This window comes from Lygodium microphyllum, chromosome 28 (genome assembly GCF_053477565.2).
Source record: "Lygodium microphyllum isolate KBCC chromosome 28, Lygodium_microphyllum_v1.1.10, whole genome shotgun sequence".
Classification (NCBI taxonomy): Eukaryota; Viridiplantae; Streptophyta; class Polypodiopsida; order Schizaeales; family Lygodiaceae; genus Lygodium; species Lygodium microphyllum.
Genome location: NC_141162.1, coordinates 25,508,295 through 25,530,481, shown reverse-complemented (window position 1 = coordinate 25,530,481; position 22,187 = coordinate 25,508,295). Strand labels below are relative to the sequence as shown.

Sequence of the window (22,187 nt, the reverse complement as noted above, 5' to 3'; positions counted from 1 at the left end):
TCCTTTTTGTTGGATCTTAAATGAATCTTAAACTAAAGTGAGAGATCAAGGATCACCCCCGCCCTCAGCCTTGTGCCAGTCCACTTGCTTCAAAATGTCTTCCCATGAGTTGACAATTACATTAATAGTATCAGATTCCTATATTTTTGAGGGTTTGAGACTCAGTCTGTCCAACCAACATAAACCAGCCAATATTCCCTTTTAAAGGAGGCCTTAGCTATCCAGTATTTAAGTAAGGCTGCCCATGGCTGCTCACAATAATCTTTAGGATCTAACACATTGGATTTTTGAGCCCCGCAGAACAGGCTAGTGATATTCAGACCGCCAGATTTGTTAGATACGAATTTCTTCCAGCCTATGGCATGCCAAGATTGATGGTTGGCCCTACTCCTCAAGTATTCCATTAACAGTTTCTCCATCTTGGCCTAAGCTCATTCGCAAAAGGGGACACAAAAGCTGTGAGAGATTGCAACACATGCTTTGGGACCACCACTTTTCCAGACAATGCTAAGCTTGCATTAGACCAACAAGTGATGTTGCCTTTGATTCTCTGCATCAACCAATCAAACCTTTGTTTAAGGGTGACCCTGCAGCCAATAGGATACTTAATACACCTTACAATGTGCCCCAAATGTATCATCTTGACAGTACCCAGAATATTCTTTAACTGTGTGTCTCAATACCTCAATCTTCTCCCTATTGACATTAGAACCAGAAACATCACATAATTACTCATAAAATTGGGAAAGATATCAATAGTTGCCTCATCCTCCTTGATAATATTTGATTTTCATCAGCAAACATCTGCTCTGCAAACAAGAAACCACCCAGGAAATGCATTAGGTTGGGAAGCCTTGAAAGAGGGTACACTGCAGATAGCAGAAGCATGAAGGCAAAAAAAAAGAAAAAAAGTATGCGCTTAATTTAGAAAAAAAAGAGAATTATCTCAAGGGAAGGTATTATCGGGAAGGGAACTTGAGTGTGGTGTGGAGGGGCTGGCTAATCAATCACAAGGTTCCCAAGACAAACTCTTAGGAAGTTCATACCCTTCATTTGACAAGTTGCACCTTTATCAACTTGTCAACCTCCTCATCTTGTCCTCCATCCTAGGACCATGAGGAAAAAAATGGAGAGATGTTTGTTTTTCACAAATGGCCCTCTTTTTAGTTGTTTGGGTAATAAACACCTAATTACACGATGTTCATGTTGATAGATATAGCAGAAAGATGAGAGTCATGGTGGATGAGAGCTAATGGACCTTCTCTTAGTTAGAAGAGCAAAACAAGCAGTGGAATGATAAATGGCACAAGATCAATGAAGGAGACAATGTACAATATGGGAGTAGGAATCCACTACGAGAATCAAGAGTACAATGGTTAAATGCCACCTCACACACTCCACATGCTTCCTCTCTACCCCTGAAGAATATGCAAGTACATGAACGAATGCTATGGCCACGTCCCCTCCTTTTATAGACAAAAATAAAGGAGTTGTCCTATGACAAAATAGGATGGCCAATAATCAAATAAACAACAAGAGGGTGCCCGTACATTAGGGTGTGGATATCTGTGGACCTGTGGTTAACACCCTCTTTTAGAGCACATGTGAACAAGCAAAGAACAGAAGCACCTAGGATGCACCACACATACTCCAGCAGTGTGCATGCCGCTAGATGTGCCTTGATGGGAAAGCACTTGGAAGGAGGAGTCCAAATGCCATAATCTCTCTTTGAAAGAAAAGAAGTCAAGCCAGGTATCTTGCACCTCTATAGCCACACAAGCTCCATAGATACAAGCTGAGCATAAAACAACTGCAAAAACAGGAAAAGGAGGTTGATTGCAGTCAACAAATGGTGTCAAAAGCCTGAAAATGTTGTTGCCCAGCCTGCATATGTAGTAAATGCATGAAACACAGCAGCTGTACAGCAAAACACAGACTGGTCAGGCATTAAATGCAGAAAACCAGCAATAAAATAATACAAAACAGGAAAATGCAGGCAGCTGAGCATAAAATGCAGACTGCAGCAGGTAATAATCAGGCTGTTTTGTTGTAGACAGGTGTCACTAGGCTCTGAAATCAGGTGGCAGCAATCATCGATGATCAACAACAGCAGAAAACAGCACTCCAGGTGGTGTGGTGATGGAAGCATAGAAGACTACTGTAGTAGACTACATAACACAATAGAGAAGGGAGAGGAAAGAGAAAACACAAGAATAGAGAAACAGTGCAAAGAGAGAAATCAGAGATATGCTCAAGAGATGGAATCCATACGCCAAACATGCAATAGTCATGTACAACATTTATTCACCAGCTGTGTGGGCATTGGCATTGACTCCCTCTCTCCAATAGGACTTGCTCTAGAGGACTGCAAGTGATGAATGAATGTGGAGGACAAAGCCCAACAATTAAAAGGCAAAAATATGCCAGGTTGGCCAATAATAAAATAATCATAAAATGATGGTCGGCCATAAGATAGTGGTATAAAACCACAAAAATAGGCACCATAAAAATGCCCAAAATAATCTCTTGTGCTCAACCCACAAATATATACATAGACTCACTCATGAGCTAACTAATGTGCTAACAATATCTACTCTCATCTAAAGACAATATCACTTTGTATTATCTAATGGTATCATCTCCTTTGTCTCATCCTCATCCAGGATATTTTTAGTAGTACTTGCGTTAATATCAATAGAGGTTCAAGGAAGAGGAGGCATCATCAATTTGAGAAACCAATGGAATTGCAAAGGACATTTGTGAGCCTAATATAGAAGTAGAAGTAGCTTCTCATTGAACTCAAGCTTCCCTTGCTCTAGATGACAGGAAGTGGTAAGATCGTGTCCGATTTGCAAGTGCGGCCATCTCCTTATGAAGCATATTGTAGATGTCTATGTCCTTCTCTAGAATGTTGGGAATATCCTTGATCTTCTCTATATCAACCTTGTCCATGTTCACTTGCTTTGGCTCCAGATTGTAAGTTGAGTAGAAAAATTCTTGCCCATCACGTCGCGTAAGCTATCCTTGCCCCCGATTGATCCGTCGCACCACCCCCGCCTAATCCATCGTGCCCGCCCCACCTGTTTCCTCCTTGTCGCCATTGCCAGCTGCCTCCCTTGTTTGCGGCCCGTTGCCCAGTGGCACCTGTCCTGTCCATCGCTCCCTGCCTGTGTCCCCACCTACCGCTTGTCGCACTCGCCCTGCCCGTTGCCCTCGCCTACGGCTCAGTGGCGCACCTGCCTTGCCAACTTTAGCCCTGGACACACGATCTTGTCGAATCCGTGACTTGATCTATAGGAAGGAGGAGATGAAGACGTAGATTGAGCAGCTCTGGATTAGGGAGTGGGACAGGAGGGACAGGATCGCAGAGAAGCTTGCAGAGGTCCTAGCCGAGTTGAGCAAGATCTGCCAGGAGGCAGCCCTACAGGCTAGGCAGCAGAGCTGGGAGGAGGAGAGAGCACTCCGACGAGACCTAGCAGCCACAGAGAGACTTCTCCAGGAGGCTCCAGGGGACCCCACTCCATGCATAGGAGGTGTGCGCACGGGCAGCCCTTGTCGGCCTCGAGGACAGGGGCTCGGAGTTTTCCTTTCGTACCTTAGTAACTTTTTGGGCACGGAAGGGGGACACGATGTGCAGGGAGTTTTTCCATGTGCATTAGGCTCGCACTTCAGGAGATCAGATTCGCAGCCTCGTGGATCATGTGGGAGAATTCGCTCTAGCCCAGATGAGGTGATGGAGATTTGCCACAGACTACTACAGACACCTTTTACAACAAGAGGCAGTCTCTATCAAAGGACAAGGTTGTAAACAGCAGGTTTGGGACCACATCCCATCCCTTGTCTCAAAGGAGATGGGTTGCTTCCTCGACCCCTTCACAGAGAAGGAATTAGAGGAGGCTTTCCATGCACAGGACGGGCAGAAATGCCTGGGAGAGGATAGTCTTTCTAAGGCCTTCTTCGCTACCTACTGGGAGGTGGTGAAGGACCTCCTATTGCTGGCATTTCAGGAGATTTTCAGCTTAGGACGGATGCCAGGGAGTCTATCGGCAGGTCTTATGAGTCTCCTCCTCAAAGGGGGAGACTGATTGGAGCTATCCTAGTGGAGATCGATCACCCTGTTGTCAGTAGCCTGTAAGGCACTGGCTAAGATGATCAATAGGCGACTCCGCCCTGTGCTTCCAGACATCATTCATGACACACAGGCAGTTTTTGTCCAAGAAAGGAGCATCCTAGACAATGTCTTTACCTTCTTCGAGGTGACTGAGTGGCCCCAACACAGTGGTCAGGGGTTGGTTGTACTTCTCCTGGACTTCGAGAAAGCCTACGACAGGGTTGACTAGGACTTCTTAGAGGGCACCATGGTGAGGTTGGGCTTTCCCCAGGCATGGATCCGTAGGGTCTTTGCACTTTACAGATCGGCTACTAGCAGGGTTCTCATAGGTGGTAGGAGGGGGGAGGAGTTTCGGCTGGAGAGATTGGTCCGACAGGGTTGTCCTTTGGCCTTGTATTTGTTTCTACTCTTTGCAGAGGCGATGTTCTACTTCCTCCGGTCACGTGTGAGTGGGCTACGTGGCCTTCGACTTTCAGTGAGGGAGGAGACGGAGCTGCTAGATTTAGAGTATGTAGATGATACCGCACTATATATAGAGGACGATGAGCTGATGCTGAAGAGAGTGAGACTAGCTTTGGAGGTGTTTTGCACTGCAACGGGAGTGAAAATCAAGTGGCAAAAGTCAGTTGGTTTTCTTACGGACCCGGACTCTAGCACGGAGTGGGGCGCCCACTTGGGATTCAGATGGGTGTGCAAAGGGTAGACCATTTGATACCTGGGGTTTCAGGTGGGACTCGACATTACTCCGGCCTAGTAGTTCCTTCCCGTAATCCACTCTATCAGGCGGAAGCTGACCTATTGGAGTACTGCCGGCCCTTCCTTAGCAGGCCGAGCCGTGGTGGTCAACTAGGTCCTCCTAGCGATGGCATGGTATATCGCCTTGTGCTGGTGTTTTTCCCGGTCTTGTGTAGCTCAACTTTGTCGCCTAGTGCAGAATTTTCTCTAGGCCGGTTCAGATGGTTCCAGGGATTCTAGGGCCAAGGTGGCATGGGCGACCGTCATCCAACATCAGTTTGAGGAAGGGCATTGGGATCATAGACCCAAAGTTCTAGAGCTTGGCCCTATTGGGCAAGTTACTAGTCCGTGGGCTCACGCGAGGAGGGCAAACCTGGAAGGTCCTACTGTAGGAGGGTCGAGTGCAGGTCGAGGCTTGGTGGTGATTGGAGGCCATCCTTGAGATGGATCTTCATAGCGGCTCAGATCGCGCCCCATAGATCCTCCTTTCTCTGCAACCTACTTTGTGTGTGGCAGGGCCTCCGTAAGGCCCTAATTCAAAGCCCTCCAGGATGCTAGGAGGAGATAGACCGCCAACTGGTGGTTTGGAACCCCCGGGTTAGAGATAGGGACGGGATACTGATTGGCGAGTGTCCCCCATATCCAGTGGGCTGGCTGGGAGACCGGCCCCGCTCGCACTATCAAGACATAGCGGGAGGCGTACAAGATGGTGGACCAAGAGGTATTGCAGCAGGCATCAGGGTGTTAGAGAGGAGCGGATTTGAGGAGAAAGGAGATTGATGTAGCGATCCGAGAGCCAGTAGAGCGTGGCGAGGTATGGGCCTCTAGATTTTCACCGACAAGTATCCCGCTACAGGTGATAGGCAGAGTAGGTGGCGCCCCCTATGGGATTTTCTTCACCGTGTAGGAGGGGGGGTGTTTGGTCCTTGACAGAGGGGAGCAGGATGAGGAGATCATTGTTCTTGGAGGAGGATTCGTGTAGTTAGTCTTCAGGGGAAGACCTGGTGTCTGGACCCTTATGCGTTTTGGGAGGAGTTCTGGGAGTGGCGTCTCTGGATATGGGAGAGCAAGCCACTTGATGAGCTGGAGTGGGACCCTGGAGAGTGGCTATGGTCGGTCACTGCGGTTGCCAAGAAGCCACTGAGGTTACAACTCTTGCTCGCAGCCACCATAGCTCCCTCTTGGCCTCTTTCAAGTTTCTATTGGTCTCAATTATCACTTCTGCTTCCTTGGACTAAAGAAGTCCCTTTTGGAACTTGTTTAGCTTGTTAGGTTTATGTTGTGGAAAAAGAAAGGGAATCGATTGGGTGAGGTTTGGATTTTGTGGCAGCATGTGACTACGCTTAAACGAATGGGGGGAGCAGCCTTATTGGATGTTTATTTGCATATGAAAGCCTTGAGGTTGGCCCTTTTGCAGGCGTTATGTGTACAGAGTCATCCTTGGTCGGACATTGCAGAATTTTTCATTGAAAAGACTGGCTTTTCTCATGGTAGTACGGTTATTCATGCCTCCTGGTGGCATGTGCTCAACTCCTCGAGGCCAATTAAGACCACCCAGTTTTTTCTCCTTTCTCATTTGATTGCATCCTGGCAGGAGCTCTTACGTTTTTTAGTTTGGCGCCCTCCTGAGATTCGCAAGGAGGCGAATTCACTGCAAGGAGAGGTCTTAGCCTTCTCCAGGTTGTTGGATTGACCGGACAAAGATTTGCATAGACTCAAGTTTAATCGGATGGCTCGTTTGGGGTTGCAGACTGTTTTTGATGGTGCTATTCCTGGGCAGCCTCATCTTTACTCTTTTCAGCGTATTCGTCAACATTTACAGGTACCCCGTGGATATTGTGATATCTGGCCATCCATATAGGTCAATCTTTAAAGGTTTTCTCCTTTACCAATGCTACAACCATTGTATCCATGGCGTGACTGGAAGTTTGTGATTCCGGATGATTTCGAGAAGAGGTCTGCTAACCAGATGTACTATCAGATGGTGGAGGCCAAGAGATAGGTCATTATAAAGGTGAATAAATTATGGCATATTCGGGACGACAAAAAGAAGTGGCAGGAAAGATTCCTTCAGCTGTGGAAGTCTAAGGTTCCCTAGCAGGGAAAAGTCTTCTTGTGGAGACTGCTGATTGGTGGTCTTCCAACTGGAGAGATGCTGCGTGCTCGAAAGATCTCTGCTGGTTGTTGTGTATTTTGCACTACATGTGATGAAACTTTGCTTCATCTTTTTGCCTCTTGTCCAGTTGTGCGACAGATTTGGTGTTTTATTTCTCGTGTGTGGCTCTTGGCGACTCGGCTCCGGATAACAGCCTGGTCATGGATTATGGGAAAGCTGCCATCCGTGCCTTCTTTTGGAGACTGCTGATTGGTGGTCTTCCAACTGGATAGATGGCCCGGTCATGGATTATGGGAAAGCTGCCATCCGTGCCTTCTTTGCATTCTGATTATTCCTGCTTGTTAGAGTTCCTTAGATGGACTGCCTCGTGGCATATTTGGCGTACTCGGAATGCCTTTATTTTTGATTCAGTCTTGGGCATGCATGGTCATGTGGCCGTATTCGAGGTTTAGTGCTATGGCAGATTTCTTCTATGATATCAGCTGACCTGGTCCTTGCTGACATTGGTTCCCACTAGCTGGCCATTGTTTGCTCTACACCACCAGTGTGATTTTCTCTTTGTGATATAGTCCTAATAGTCTTTCGTCACTTTCTTTGAGGACCTTGATGGTTTGATGCCACAGAATGTACAGAGAGAGAGAGAGAGAGAGTGAGAGTTTCTTTTTACGAAAAAAAGAGAGAGAGTTTCTTTGATGACCTGATGGTCTGGTGTAACAGAAAGTAAGAGATATAGAGAGAATGCTGACCTGATGGTCTGATGTAAATATTTACTACTTAATTCAATTATATTCACAAAAAAAAGAGAGAAGAGGTTGGTGGTCAGCGGACTTGGTTCTTCCGGATATTGCTGCTCCCTGGCTGGTGATTATTTGCTTTACTCCAGCTGTTCCTTTTGTGTGATTTGTTAGTACTGTTCATGTAATAGGTTGTTCTGAGAACCTGCAGGCCTCATGTAAATATTTGTTACACAAAGAGTGAGAGAGACAGAGTATGCTGACCTGATGGTCTGATGTAATAGAAAGAGATACAAAGAGAATGTTGACCTGATGGTCTGATGTAAATATTCACCATCTAATTCAATTATCTTCATGAAAAAAAAAGAGGCTGGTGGTCTGGTTTTCTGCTGTTGGAAACTCTCTAGAGGCCGGCAACAGCAGCAACCACCCATTTTGGAGTAGGCGATAGCATTTATGGTGCTTGTAGGAGCTGGCTTTAGCAGGTTCTGACTTCCTTGATGTGAGTGTGAGTGTGTACATGTGGGGGTGAGCTTTGGCCCAATCCAATAGATCCAACATATAGATCATAATGAAATCAAATGGGAAAGGAAAATAACTTGCATGCTACCTTAGTAGGAAAGAGTGGCAAAGGGAGTGTGATCACTCATAAAGTTTTCAAAATATGTGAGAAACACGAGGTCAAAACAAAGCACACACAAACACATTGCATGAACCACTTTTAAATAAACTCCACATGGATGGCCAATAATGACAAGGTTATGCCAATGAGTAGCGATGAAAATGACTACCCATGATGCCAGCAAGAGAAACATGAGACATCGCCTGGTAGCTGCAATCATGTCAGCAAACCAATTTGCAACATGTTGCTAATTAGCTCTTCATCAATTTTGATATCAAGCGTCAATTGGGATAGGATATTGAAAGTGTACAAACTCAAAGACATCATACGTTAGATATGCACGACATGAAACACTATCAACAACCCGCAACCAAAATTTTAGTCACACAAATGTTAGTGTAGGTCAATGCTAAATCAAAGCCTTCACCTTCAGCCAGTGGTAGTCGTATAGACATAGGTTTTAAACATGAACCAAGGTTAAATGTTGCAGCATAAGCAACAAATACAGTCACCGACACAACATCACCAGTTGCAACTTTAATGAAAGAAAAATGCTACAGCCAAGCTGAAACTAGCCTGTAGATCTGATCTATAGGGCAGTGAACATTAACTTATAGCACATACACTTCAATTTAGTAAAGAAAATAAATGGCACAAAGAACATGAGAGGTAGAGTTCTCTAGTACACTAGATGACACCAGATTGGACTTCAAGGTGAATGCCCCTTATGATATTTCTTTAATATTTAGATGAGCCTTTACAACAACAATACTTTAATACTGAAGATGAGCCTTATGCAATGTGCCAACAATGAAAGACCATGGATGCATTTTTCAACGTCATGTTGGTTAACGTTGGAGTGATTGCAGCTCTACATGCTTGAAGGCACACTAGTTTGAGTGTCTAATCGAGACAAATTCAAAGCTCATTGTTCAAGGTTTGTGAGAGAAACTGAGAACATAATTCAGACCAATCATAGTCCCAAACTGATCCAATTCATTGAATGAGGGCTAAGCCCTGATTGTCCAACAAATTTTAGAGCTTTTTTGTAACCAATGCACTTTTAATTCACTATCAAATTGAAGTAATTTAGACTTGTAAATGTGCCATCCATAAATCTTAATCTTTGACATGCATTTGCCTTGAGATTGGCTATTGAATTTATTAGCTTTTAGTGGCTGGAAAATCAAACCTGCATGTCTGAATACATTTTTCCTAATGTTTCCCTTCAGTTTTCAATAATTTATGACCCAAAACAAGGAGAAAACTTGGGGTTTTGGTTGGAATGACTTCAGCAAGCAACTCCATACCCAAAATTACTGATTGCAAACCCTAGCCATTGATCTACTGTAAACAGAAAACTCTAATTTTGATTTGTTCTAACTCATCAAATGGAAGCCACGAATGAAAAACAAAACCAACTTGACCAAAAGGGGTAACCATCCTTATCAAAGTTGCAAACCTCGTGATGGCTGCAAAACACACTCCTCTTGTTGTTCACAATGAAAATGAGCCAGTATGTATTTTTTATTGTTTGCTGCTATAGCTCTCCAAACTTAGGTTGCTCCAAAACTGAAAGAGAAAGAGCCGCAATAGTTGAGATCAAATTTCTGAATGAGTAACCAACTACTCCTAAATCAAATCTTGTACTTGAGTAAGAGCTAATTTAGTCGCTTCCTTGGTGAATCTTTTAATGTAACTAAATTCTAGTGTGTAAACTTTCAATTTAATGAGCAGTTTCACATTGCATCTTGCTCCTTTTGCCATGACCTTGTAGTACATAGCCTGTGCACTTGTCCACTGCATGCTCTGGTGTCAAATATTTCACTGCTAGTGGAATGGTCACTATGCCAAAAGCTAGGGGAACCAGAATAAGAGTTCATTTTAATTTAATGAAATCATCAAGCCCATTTGTCATTCTGGTGATACAGCTTTTTTTCCCAAATCGACGGGCAATGATGAATCTACTTCTGTAGGTTTGGCCATTTCTTCTTCAGTTCATAGTCTGTTGAGTTTGAGCCAGTTCCCAATTTGCTCCAGTTTGAGGTGGATTACTGTTGAATTCAGACACATAAAGCAAGCTATCTCACTGTCTCAGTCAGTACCATTTTCACTAGACTTGACCTTGTCTGTTTTTTGATTAGCAGCCATTTGTAAAGTCAATCATCCACTGAGGTTTCCTGCTTTGGGGGAGTATTTCCAGCATGACTCAATTCACGCAACTGCCATCATCTAACTGTCAGCTCAGTAAGGAAGCTCTAGCTTTCAGTTGTCAGAGCTCAGACTTCAAGAGTTTCTCGGAGATTCAGACCTATTGTATTGGTCTCTGTGCGACAATTTTGCAATGAATTTAGGAGTACCAAATGATGACCGATGGCTAATTAGTACAAGACACTTCCACAGAACCTTATTAGGTAGATGGAGTTCCAGCTTCCAGTCTCAGTACCAAATATTGTAATAGATGCTTCTGTGACTCAGTAGCTAGTAGATCAGATCAGCAATCTTCATCAGTTCTTGGTCCAAGAGGAGATGCTTCCACATTCAACATTCCAGCAGTTTTCTAGGAACATTGCAGTCAAGGATGATCGGTAGTCTGAGCAAGGAGAGTCTGCCATAACTCTGATGAGGTAGAAAATTTAATGTTTTCCCAGAAATATCCCAATTTATGTTTGTATTCCAGATAGCATTTTGTTCTGTCCAACTTGTATTATTTTTCTTTGGCTGACCAGATCTAATTAGTTTCACTATTTATAGCTGGTCAGCAATTTTAGTGAGAATCAGACTTAGTCTCAGATTGTACTCTCTCAGATTCGCTATTCTACAGTCGAGCATCAGCTCTTTTCAGCAAATCTCAGTGCTCTTTCTGCCATTGTTGATATTTCAACGTTTGTTCCATCAAGTCTCTGATGCTCCTATCACATTCATTGAGAATAAGGATTGCAAATTTGGCACATCTCAGTCATAGATGAGTGGAAATACCATCAATAAGATGATATCTTGTCTATATTGATCAATATATTCAGAAGATACCAGCCTGAGGTGTTATAGGCAACATTCTCTTCTAGTTAATCTCTTGGATGGATTGTAGGCCAATGACCAGTGCTATTCTCCTTGTGCCACTGCTGAAAAGAAATTTGGTATGCTCCCCTATCAAAAGCATTGGATCTGGGCCTTCTCTTACTGACATGGGCATGCCCATTTTAGGTATCAGTAACTCATTGTACAGATTTGAGATTGTAGTCAGGTTGCCAAGCTCACAATTTGGAGATCCTTAATAAGAGGATCTAAATTTTATATATCCTTTTCATTTTATTTTTTTGAGTCACACTTTACTGGTATACTGCAGTCTCTGTATTTTTGTAAGAAGTGTCAATTGCTCGATGAAAGATGATAAAACATGTGTCTTTGAAGCAATGCATAGATTTGGTTTTCGCAGATATGCAATGGGAGCTGGTCTATACATAAAGCGCATTCAAGATTTTATTAGCTTGGTATTTTTCATGGACTATGTCTTAAGGATTTTTTGGTAAGAAGTATTACTTGCACTTCTTTCAACCACTGTTCTTATTAGGAGCATTCTATTGCAGCTTTTTATTTGCTGAACTTTGTATGGCTGCAGTGAGCCAGCAACACTCTATTATGTCTTTTCATTAAGAGGCATTGTCGAGCTTCTTAGCTTTGTGCCATTGGCGTTTCTATTCAAGTATGTCCACTTTCTATTGTTGGCACTATCTTTTGTGGTCAACTGTTTTGTTGTTATCATGTGTAGTAGTTGGAGATCAAGGTTGAATGCCCAAAATAGAAAGCACATATATCTCTTGTTTTATTACCTTGTATTGCTGATTGTAAATTGCTTATGGATTTCCTCTTGCTCTAGTGGACCTGGCAGGGGATCCAGATTCATTCACCTGTTGCAATTACTCCGTATTGTAAGGTATGTGGGGTTTGTTGTTAGCTCCTTCATAGGTAATATCTCAAAAATGAAATCTATTTCACGGAATCAGTATGGAACCTCCAAGAATATGAGATGACATTCTCAAAAAGAACTCGTATCCATTTTTCAGCTTCAGAATGGTGTAATCCATGCTCAGTGCATTATTTTCTTTGTTCCACTGCCTGTCCAATGTTAATATATATTATGCAACTGTTGCTGCTTGTTGTTTGCCTGCTGGTAGGCAAGCAAGTCAATGTGGACTGCTCACAGGATGCATAAACATGTTTAGCTAAATCAGTCCAAAGCCAGACTCTCTGTTGAGGGGTAGACCACTTGAAACATTGGTTGGGATGCATGCTTGGATTCTACAAGGGCATGTGTAGCTCAGATGATATAGGTTCAGGTTGGCATGCCGATTGTTAGACTTTGTTTAAAGGCCTATAGGAAATTTTATGTCTACAATGATTACATGTGCATTATCCGTGCGGAAATTTAATGGCTACAATGATTACATGTGCATTATCCATGCATAAACTGTCTGACAGTGCCTTGCAACCAGTGATGCCTTGATTTTGTTGCTGTTTCTTTATGCTGTATTCACATGTCTACTTGCATTCTGCAAGCAGGAGGCAAGACAATGACTTATTGTATCCAGCCTTTGCACTTGATATCATGTTCGTATTTAGCTCATAGAACATTCCCCATTTGTGTTCTGGAGGCGATGGCAGCACTCATATTTATGGGCACAAATTTTATATCTAAGGCACCTTTGCTCCTGTTACCTAACTACACCAACAGATGCCATGTAGTGATGCTGGTAATCACCTCTGAAATTTCTTAGCTCCCTAAGCACTCCTTGCTTGTCTATTTAGGATTTTGATTGAGAGTGGTTGCTGTGACATACTGGCTTACAAGGCGAGAGAGCTCGCAGCACATGTCCTATGTGTGCAGAGGTTGTACAAACAGATGAATGTTAACACAAAATATGCCAGCAGATTTTCCTTTAGAACATTCGAACAATTGGCCTGAAGACAGGGGAGATGGACCTATGTCATGTAGCAATGAGGCAAATACTAGGCAGGGGTAGACATGTCCTGGATGTGAGAAGAAAGAAAAAAGAAAGTTATATTAATGCCTACAAAAGGCCAAGTTGGCCTATGAGACCACGAGGTTACATACAAAATGTTTGGGAAGTTTTCCAAGTCCCAATAAAGCTACTATCTGGTGTTATGGTGAACTAGGTGAGTAGGTACAAAATGGTATATAGACTCGATACAATCTGGATGCACTTCAAGTGCAGTGTGGAATTGCTCATGGAGCGGGTCATCTTAAGATGTCCCGCATGGGCGTGTCTAGCATGGAGAGGTTGAAGCGGCGGGGTATGTTTCCCTGGTGGCGCTGTAGTATTTGCTGTATCTGTAGATGGTGTCTCCTGCGGGGGTGTAGGCCTGCTGGGTGTGGGCGGCGAGCTCTGCCTCTCTCTGTAGCTCTATCCAAGGTGACTCCTCGGGATGGGGCCATTGGTGGGTTGCTGCAGTCCTCGTTGTAGAGGGGGTGGCCGAGGGTCTGTAGAACTCTTGGAGGGTGTGTTGCTGCGTGTTCCTGGCTGTTTGGTCTTGAACCCGTAGAAGGTGGTCCCTATGTCGGCGTAGCTCTAGGAGGAAGAGCCTGATGCGTTTCTGGTGGGGGAAGTCTAGTATTTGGGAGAGTGGTCCGAATCCCTCTTTGAAGAGATAGTGGAAGCAGCTTCTGATCTCGTAGTACACCACGCATCTACATATGTAATGTTCTTTTGTCTCTGGCTCTAGCTAGCAGAGTTGGCAGGTCCTGTTCTCTGCGGGAGAGAGTTCACTCTATATCTGCCTGTTTCGATTTGTAGTTGGTGTGATGATGTACGGAGTTGCCCGATGGCACTTCGGACCCTATGGGACAGGTGTACATCCATGTATCTTAAGCGTAGAATGAAGCCGTTCGGTGTGAGGCGTAGGAGGTGCTCTCGGTAGAAGGCCATCTTCTTCCTCAGATCCTCGGCCGGTAATACCCATGTTCTGGCTGTGTATAGCTGAATAATATCCGCCTTGATGACGCGGTTCCCGGCTAATCTTCAGGTGTGGGCAGTCCAGACTATATTGTAGGGGCGGGAGGTGGTCCATGTGTAGCCCATGCAGCTGCAGTGAGGCCTGAGTACGGGCGTACCAGCATTTAGTATCCCCTTGCGATGCGAGTTGTTTGGATGATTCTAGTGCGAGACGGGAGTATCTGTGTCGCGGTAGGCTCCAAAGCATGTGCAAGAAGGTCATCGTCTGGGATAGGGCCTTTGTCACTATAGGTGGTGCTCCCAATTCGGCCCTCACGATCATGTGTGGTATTGATGGTTTACTCCTTATTAGCCAGGAGATCATCATCAGCGGGGGGCGTTCCATCTGCTCGCATCCTTCGTATCTCTCCTCCCCTTCAAGCAATGGCTGATATTGTATGGCTTGCCGTGTATGGTGGAGGCTAGACTCCCATATCCGGACCCCATACAGAAGTGCCGGTGTGACCAAGGTATCAAAGAGACATAGCTTCGTTTGAGGTTCTTGAAATTGTAGACATGCACATTGGCTTTCCATAGATCCTAGGGTAGCGTAGAGAGAGAGGGGATAGATCAAAGCTCAGTTGAGAGTACTCAGTTGATAATGAAGAGTGTGAGAGTGAAGACACGACTCCCAATGCAATAATCAAAGAGTGTAATATGCAAGTACAAAGTGCAACTCTTAAACCTTAGGGTTGTTAATGTGTGTTTACACGCGAAAGGTGTAAAACATGATAAGTGTCCAAATTGTGAAACATTAGCACATAAAATAAAGGAGAATAAAACTGGGGGAAAAAACCTCTCATAAGGAGAATACAAAGTGCCCTAGCGTCCTACCGAGGATTACCGACACTCCTTTGTGAGTGTAGGTGTGAGTCAAACCCAACAACCCCCTTGGAGTGAAGAGTGATCAACATACAAGTATCATCCACCAAAGGAGATCAAATTTAAAGTATTGCGGAATGCTTCAAATTTGTCACAAGGAAGAGCTTTGGTGAAGATGTCTATCAAATTACTGGTGGTAGGACAAGATTGATATCTTCTACATGTAGCCTCTCTCTGACAAATTGATAGTGGATCTCTATGTGTTTTGTGCATGAATGAAACACCAGGTTCCATACCACTACAATGGCACTCTGACCATACATATTCAACTGTGGTAGTGAAAGCTGCCTTGTATTCAGCTTCACAAGACAATGTGGCTACGGTGGATTGTTTCTTGATAAGCCAAGAAATGCAGGATGAGCCAAGAAAGAAACAATATCCACTCATAGAGTGACGTGAATCAAAATTAACAGCCCAATTTGAATCACTATAAGCATGTAGTTGCAGTGGTCCCCCCTTGGAATAAAGCAATCTAAGAGTCCTAGTTCTTTACAAGTAACAAAAAACACGCTTCACAGCTAGCCAATGTGACATGCGTGGGTTATGTATATATTTGCTCAAGGCTGAAATTGCAAACTAAATATCTAGCCTTGTGTTGCATAAATAAATGAGACATCTAACTGTTGGAGCATACATATGAATGTCAAACAAATCACTGTCATCATGCAAGGATAGCTTGAGTCTAGTCTCCATTGGTGTGCAAATTGGCTTGCAGTCTTGTAAGCCAAACCTCTCAAGAAGTCTACCAATATATCTGGACTATGACAATCCAATGTCTCTAGCATCATGAATGAACTCAATTCCCAAATAGTAGTGCAGAGGCCCTAAGTCTAACATCTCAAAAGTTTGTTGCAAACTTTGTTTGAATGCTGAAATCTGATAAGTATGTATCCCTATGAGCAGAAGATCATCTACATGACATATGGCCACCAAGGATCCATCCTCTTTACATATGTAAAGAGTAGACTCTGGTGAGCTGTTAATGAACCCTTTGCTGAGTAAAAAGGCATCAATTTTTGCATACCAAGCTCGGGGAGATTGCTTCAAACCGTACAAAGCCTTTTTCAATTTACATATCAAGTGTTCGGATCCCTCAACTGCAAAATGGATGGGTTGTTGTACATACATTTCTTCTTGAAGTTCCCCATGTAAAAATGCAGTCTCAATATCAAGCTGGTGCACAGTCCAACCATGATGGGCAGCTAAAACAACCATAGACCGAATGGTAGTCATACGGGATGTAGGAGCAAAAGTCTCCTCATAGTCAATGCCTTTCTTTTATGTGTAGCCATTGGCCATAAACCTAGCTTTATACTTGTCAATGGATCCATTTGCATTTCTTTTCAACTTATAGACCCACTTTGTACCAATGACTTTCTTCCCAATAGGCAATGCCACTAAATCTCATGTTTGATTCTTTATGATAGAATCAAATTCAGCTTGCATTGTTGCCATCCAATGCAGACTTTGTTGTGCATCCTCAAAACATTCAGGCTTCTCATCATCAAGTGTATGTACTGCCATAACAAACTCCATTGTATTAGCATGATCATGTAGACGAGCTTGCCTTCTAGTATGACCAGCAATAGGAGCATCCAAATGACCATCTTTCATAGTTTGCAAGTACCATCTAGGCATCTGCCTAGCTTCCTAATTGTGTACATGCTCCTGTTGAATCTCAAATTCAGCATCTTGCTGAATATATAGATCAGCCATACACTGAATTTCTGCATTGCTCAATGGAGTAGTTGGTTGAACGTTATGCTCATTTGTTGAAGCTCCAGTTGTATTACCAAGAGAAATGGGAAACAGCCCTTCAAAGACGTCATTGGCAGCCTGATATGTATCAAAACTAGCAAGGGATAATTCTGATTTTTCATTAAAAACCATATCCCTACTGACAAATACTTTCTTGGAAATTGGATCATATAATCTATATCATTTTCTCTCACTGTTGTACCCTACAAAAATGCATCTAATAAGCCTAGTTGTCCAACTTCTTTCTTAGTACCTTGGGAATATGAGCATATGCCAGACACCCAGAAGTATAAAAATGGCCAACTGAAAGTTTTTGGCTACTCCAAGCCTCAAAAGGTGTAATATTCTTTATTGCCTTGGTAGGGCACTTGTTCAAAACATGGCAAGCACACATAACTAGTTTCATCCAATAATCGTGTGGCAAACTCTTTGCTTTCAGCATACATCTGGCCATCTCCATGAGCGACCAATTCTTCCTCTTTGCAAATTCTACTGTGGAGTATATACAGTAGTATACTAATGGACAATGCCTTTTTGCTTCAAAAGATTATTTAGCATGGAAGACATGTATTCCCCTCCTCGGTCGGAACGGAAAGTCTTAATCCTACAACTAGATTGATTTTCAGTAAAAAATGCATCACACACCTTTGACTTTTTCACCAATGAGTAGACCCAATAAAAACAAGTAAAGTCATCAATGAAGGTGATGAAATAATAACATCTACCCAAGGACTTTGTCTGCATGGGTCCATATACATCCGAATGCACAATCACGAGCCTTAGGAGGTTTGTCCAAGAGAGGTAAACCATCTAGTATTTGTGTACATTGTATAAGTATCAAACTGCCGTAGTTGACATGCCCCATGCGAGCATGCCATAACTTTGCCTATGACATAGCAGGATTAAGAGTAGATGCTAAATAGATAGATTGATCAACTGAATAAGCATCTAACTCATAGAGTCCATGACATAATGTGCTAGTCAAAACCGAAGTCATGAATTCTTTATCCTTTACCTACATTTGTTATCATCAAATGTGACTTACATACCACACTTTGCCAAATAAGAAATGGACAAAAAATTCTTTTTTATGCCTAGCACAATATTGCATCTTGTAAACGAAGAGTAAAGCCATCAATGGCTGTCAACATAATCTCCCCAATACCTCTAATAGGATAAGATGCATTGTTGGCACATTGCACAAACTTGCTAATAGGACTTGCAATAACAAAGAAAAACAAATCCTTGCGGGATGTAACGTGCCTAGAATAACCAATGTCAAAGAACCAAGTGCTAGCATCCTCAATAGAGCCAAATGCTCTATCATCCCAAGAAGAGTCACAATTGCAAGTGTAGAAACAGTAGTCATGGTCTACAACAAATGACGTGGACTCAGTAGCAATAGAAGGTGCATTTGAAACAGACATCCTTGACTCCTCCTCCTTTTCTTTGGCTATGCGCTTCTTACATTCCGTGATGTAATGACGTGGCTTCTTGCAATAGTGGCACTTGCCCTTCTTGGCTTTCGCGTCCCCCTGTTTCTTGTTGCTTGGTGAAGTATTTGAACTCCTAGAACTCTGCGAAGCATTATTAGACTAGCCACCCTTGCCCTTCTGCGCCTCCCCATAAAAGCTTGCTCAGAGACTATTACATCCACCCCACTGTTCTTTCTTGTTTACTCTTCTTCTAAGAGCAAACTAACCAACTGAAGGAAAGTAAGTGGTTGTGGAGAAATTCTCATGGTGAGATTTAGGGCCGTATGAAAGGTCAAATAAGAGGGTGGGTATGAATTTAGAGTAGTAGAGATCAATTGTACATCCGAATAATACTCCTCTACATTCATTAGCTACTCACACAAGTCCTGAATTTTGTTAAGATGATCTTGCATGGAATCACCTTCATCCATCTTCACATTCTCAAGCTCTTTCTTCAAGAAAGAGATGCGTGTCTCATTTTTACTAGCAAATATCTGCTCAAGTGTGAGCCATGCTTCTCGTGAAGAAGCTATAGATTATATGTGTGGGATTATAGGCCACTGAATTGCCAATGCAATCAGTGACAATGCTTGAGCATCTTGTGTGTCCCAAGACTTTTGTGTTGTAGATCTTAGGGGAAGTGGCTGAGCTAGAGTGGGCTGAGCGGGCTGTTGACCACATTCTCCTGGAGGAGGTGTTATAAGAGCCACAATTCTAGACCGAACTTCTTCACCACCGGTATAATCATAAAGATTCTTCGCAATCAATACATTTTTCATCATGAAAAACCATAGAGAATAGTTGTTGCCATCCAATCTATCCTCCTTGGATACACATGCGAACACATCACCTTGTCCTTGATTGGGCATGGTAAATGCCACTATTCAAAGAGCATAAGAGCCAGGCTTAAAGCTAGACCAAGCTGGAAATCTGAGAACTTCTAGAAATTACAGCGAGTACCATGGTGTAATTAACAAATCTGATCACACTCTGTCAAAACTGTCCAATGTATATGCTGTTCAATGCACAAAAAGTGCTCAGCAGCACAAAAAATGCTCAGCAGCACAAAAAATGCAAAAGCTCCAAAAATTTTATGTCCAAAATGCATAATTTCAGTGTATTTCAGACTAACCCTGATTTACATTTGCCTATGTCTGAACTGAACCAAAAAGCCCCAAATTCCTGGCCTGAAATTCAAGAAATTTTTGCAGTAAATGTGTCCTAACACGTGCACGAGCAAAAGTAGCCTGCCGGGCAAAAGCCCCTGTCTGAAATTCAAATCTAAATAAAAATGATCAAATTTCTCCTTTTACCTTTGATGCTGGCTGAGCAAAGCTGGAGCAGAGACAGGCGGCACATAGCTGAGCTGGCGGGCAGACTAGGCTGGTGGTAGCGTCAAGACCAGGGTACTGGTAGCGCTGGCTGATGACAGGAGGCGCAGGCTGACTGAGGGTTGGGGCGGCACTGGCAGATAAGATGGTTGAACGCACTGCAGGTGTTGGCGTTTGAGGAAGGGTGCCAGCAGAGGCAGCTGCCAGTTGCTGGCAGCGGTGGAGCTGTAGACAGCTACATACGCAGTTGGGGGTTGTCCTACAAGCTGAGGCAACAGCTGACCAGGGTGAAGCTGGAGCTAGGCAATCAAATGCTGCTGGTATAGAGAGAGAGGAGATTGAGTTGAACTCAGCTTTGATACCAAATGTGAGAGAGGGGATAGATCCAAGCTCAGCTGAGAGTACACAATTGACAATGAAGAGAGTGTGAGAGTGAAGACATGACTCCCAATGCAATAATCAAAGAGTGTAATGTGGAAGTACAAAGCACAACCCTTAAACTTTAGGGTTGTTAATGTGCATTCACACCCGAAAGATGTAAAACACGATAAGTGCCCAAACTGTGTAAAAAGTGCCCTAGTGTCCTATCGAGGATCATCGACACTGTTGGGAATAAAGAGTCACCGTTCCTTTTACGGTGTTCAAGTGTGTATGCACCCTAACACATGTACTATCTATATATATATCTATATCTATATATATCTATAATCAATGCTGTGTGACGGGCAAATGCTAGTGGGCGTATCAAGAAAAGGTCAAATGCTGACATGCGAATGCTAAAGAGTATCAAGAAAGGTCCGTTCTCCAAGAGATGGTAGTGTGACAACAAGGACGATAGTCTGGCATGAATGTTGATGTAAAGGAGCCTCTAAAGGGTCACATTTGTGCGTAGGGGGACAATCGTTGTCTTGCAGGGTCAGGTCCCTACACAAGGAGATAGATACTGTCTTGGAAGCTGCAGAGGTATTGGCAGTTGTTGAGGAGTCTGTGTAAGGTCAATGTGGGGTTGTGCAAGGTACAAATGCAAGCACACTGAGTGGATGCCTTGGACTGCGAGATGGTAGAGACTACTGATAAAGAAACCAGTGGACATGAGACCGAACTTGGCACACAACCAATTGGGCTAACCACAGGAGGCATTGCATTAGAAGGGCAGTACAAGACCTCCACTAAGGACGAAAAGTTCTACTATAAACAAAATAGGAGAGCCCGTGAAAATGCCACTTCCACAAGTGCTAGGCGATGGACAAAGATGCAAAGGCTGATTGCAACAAATGGTTTGGATGACATGAATGCCCTTGTAAGAGCTGAGATTGCAGCAATATGTATGCCAATGATTGACAAGGTATCAAGTGACATGAATGCAATGCATGAAACATGGGGAAAGGAATTGAATGCTAAAATGGATGCAAACTTGAAAGTGTGCATGAGGGTGTGTGGCAACATGCAACAAAAAGTCATGAATGACATGGATACAAAGCAAAAAGATATGTATGAAACATTGCAGGAGACATTCAGGAAAGAACTAAGTGCTATTGTAGAAATAAATGGGAAATCATGCTCTAATAGTTGGGACGATGCAAAATATAAAGAAATCAAGGCTCACTTGCAAATGGATATGATAGATAACTTGAACATGGTAAGGGACGCTTGGAAAGCAGATATTGATGCATTGAAAGTTGATACAAATGCACGCATAGCAACCAAGGACATGGAGATAGCTGAACTCAAAAGGCAGTTAGAGTCATGTAAGAATGAATTACATACAAGTCAATGATGGATGCACAAACAACAATGTCAGACGCACCAGAATTAAAGAAAGAGGTGGAAAGTTTAAAAAAAGACTAGTACATGTGGGTGAATGTGGTAGAGGGAGCTCAAAAGAAAGTAGAAAATGTTCAACAAACAGTGAACGAAAATGTACAATGGATTGAGGTAGTCAAAAGAAACAAAGGGATGCCTTAGAACAAAGTAGAAATGATGAATGTAGCATTAGAGGTGGAAGCAAAGAGGAAACTCCGTGCATTTCGTGTACGTGTGGTGGGATGGGCTAAAAAAGGAAACCCCCAAGAGGATGCAAAAACACTTTGTGCTAAGATGGGTGTAGATGAGATATGCATTATGGATGCTTGGAGGATAGGTGATCCAAATGACAAAAGAGGTCAGATCCTCATATTGAAATTTGAGGACATGGATAGCAAAAGGGCCTTCTTATCGAAGAGAAAGGCTTTGAAGGGTGAAAAGATTTATCTTGATGAGGATCTTAGACCCGCACAGTTGGAGCATAGGAGGGCTAGCATGCCAAAAGTGTTGGAGGCACGTAAAGGAGGCAAGTATGCTGTGTATAGAGATGGCAGAGTAGTCATTGCAGAATGGAGGTCATAATGATTGTACAAGGCCTATGAGATGCTA

At 43.2% G+C, this 22,187-nt stretch overlaps 1 protein-coding gene across 4 annotated transcripts in view; it reads left to right on the top strand.

Annotated features, from left to right (window-relative positions):
• Positions 1-22,187, top strand: part of LOC148011263 (uncharacterized) — a 188,612-nt gene that overhangs the window by 14,920 nt on the left and 151,505 nt on the right. For all 4 annotated transcript variants that reach the window (XM_087670538.1, XM_087670540.1, XM_087670541.1 and 1 more), the window contains 3 exons: positions 11,755-11,844; positions 11,938-12,021; positions 12,196-12,252. In XM_087670538.1, coding sequence (XP_087526664.1) covers positions 11,755-11,844; positions 11,938-12,021; positions 12,196-12,252 — 231 coding nt within the window. The remainder of the gene's footprint in view (positions 1-11,754; positions 11,845-11,937; positions 12,022-12,195; positions 12,253-22,187) is intronic.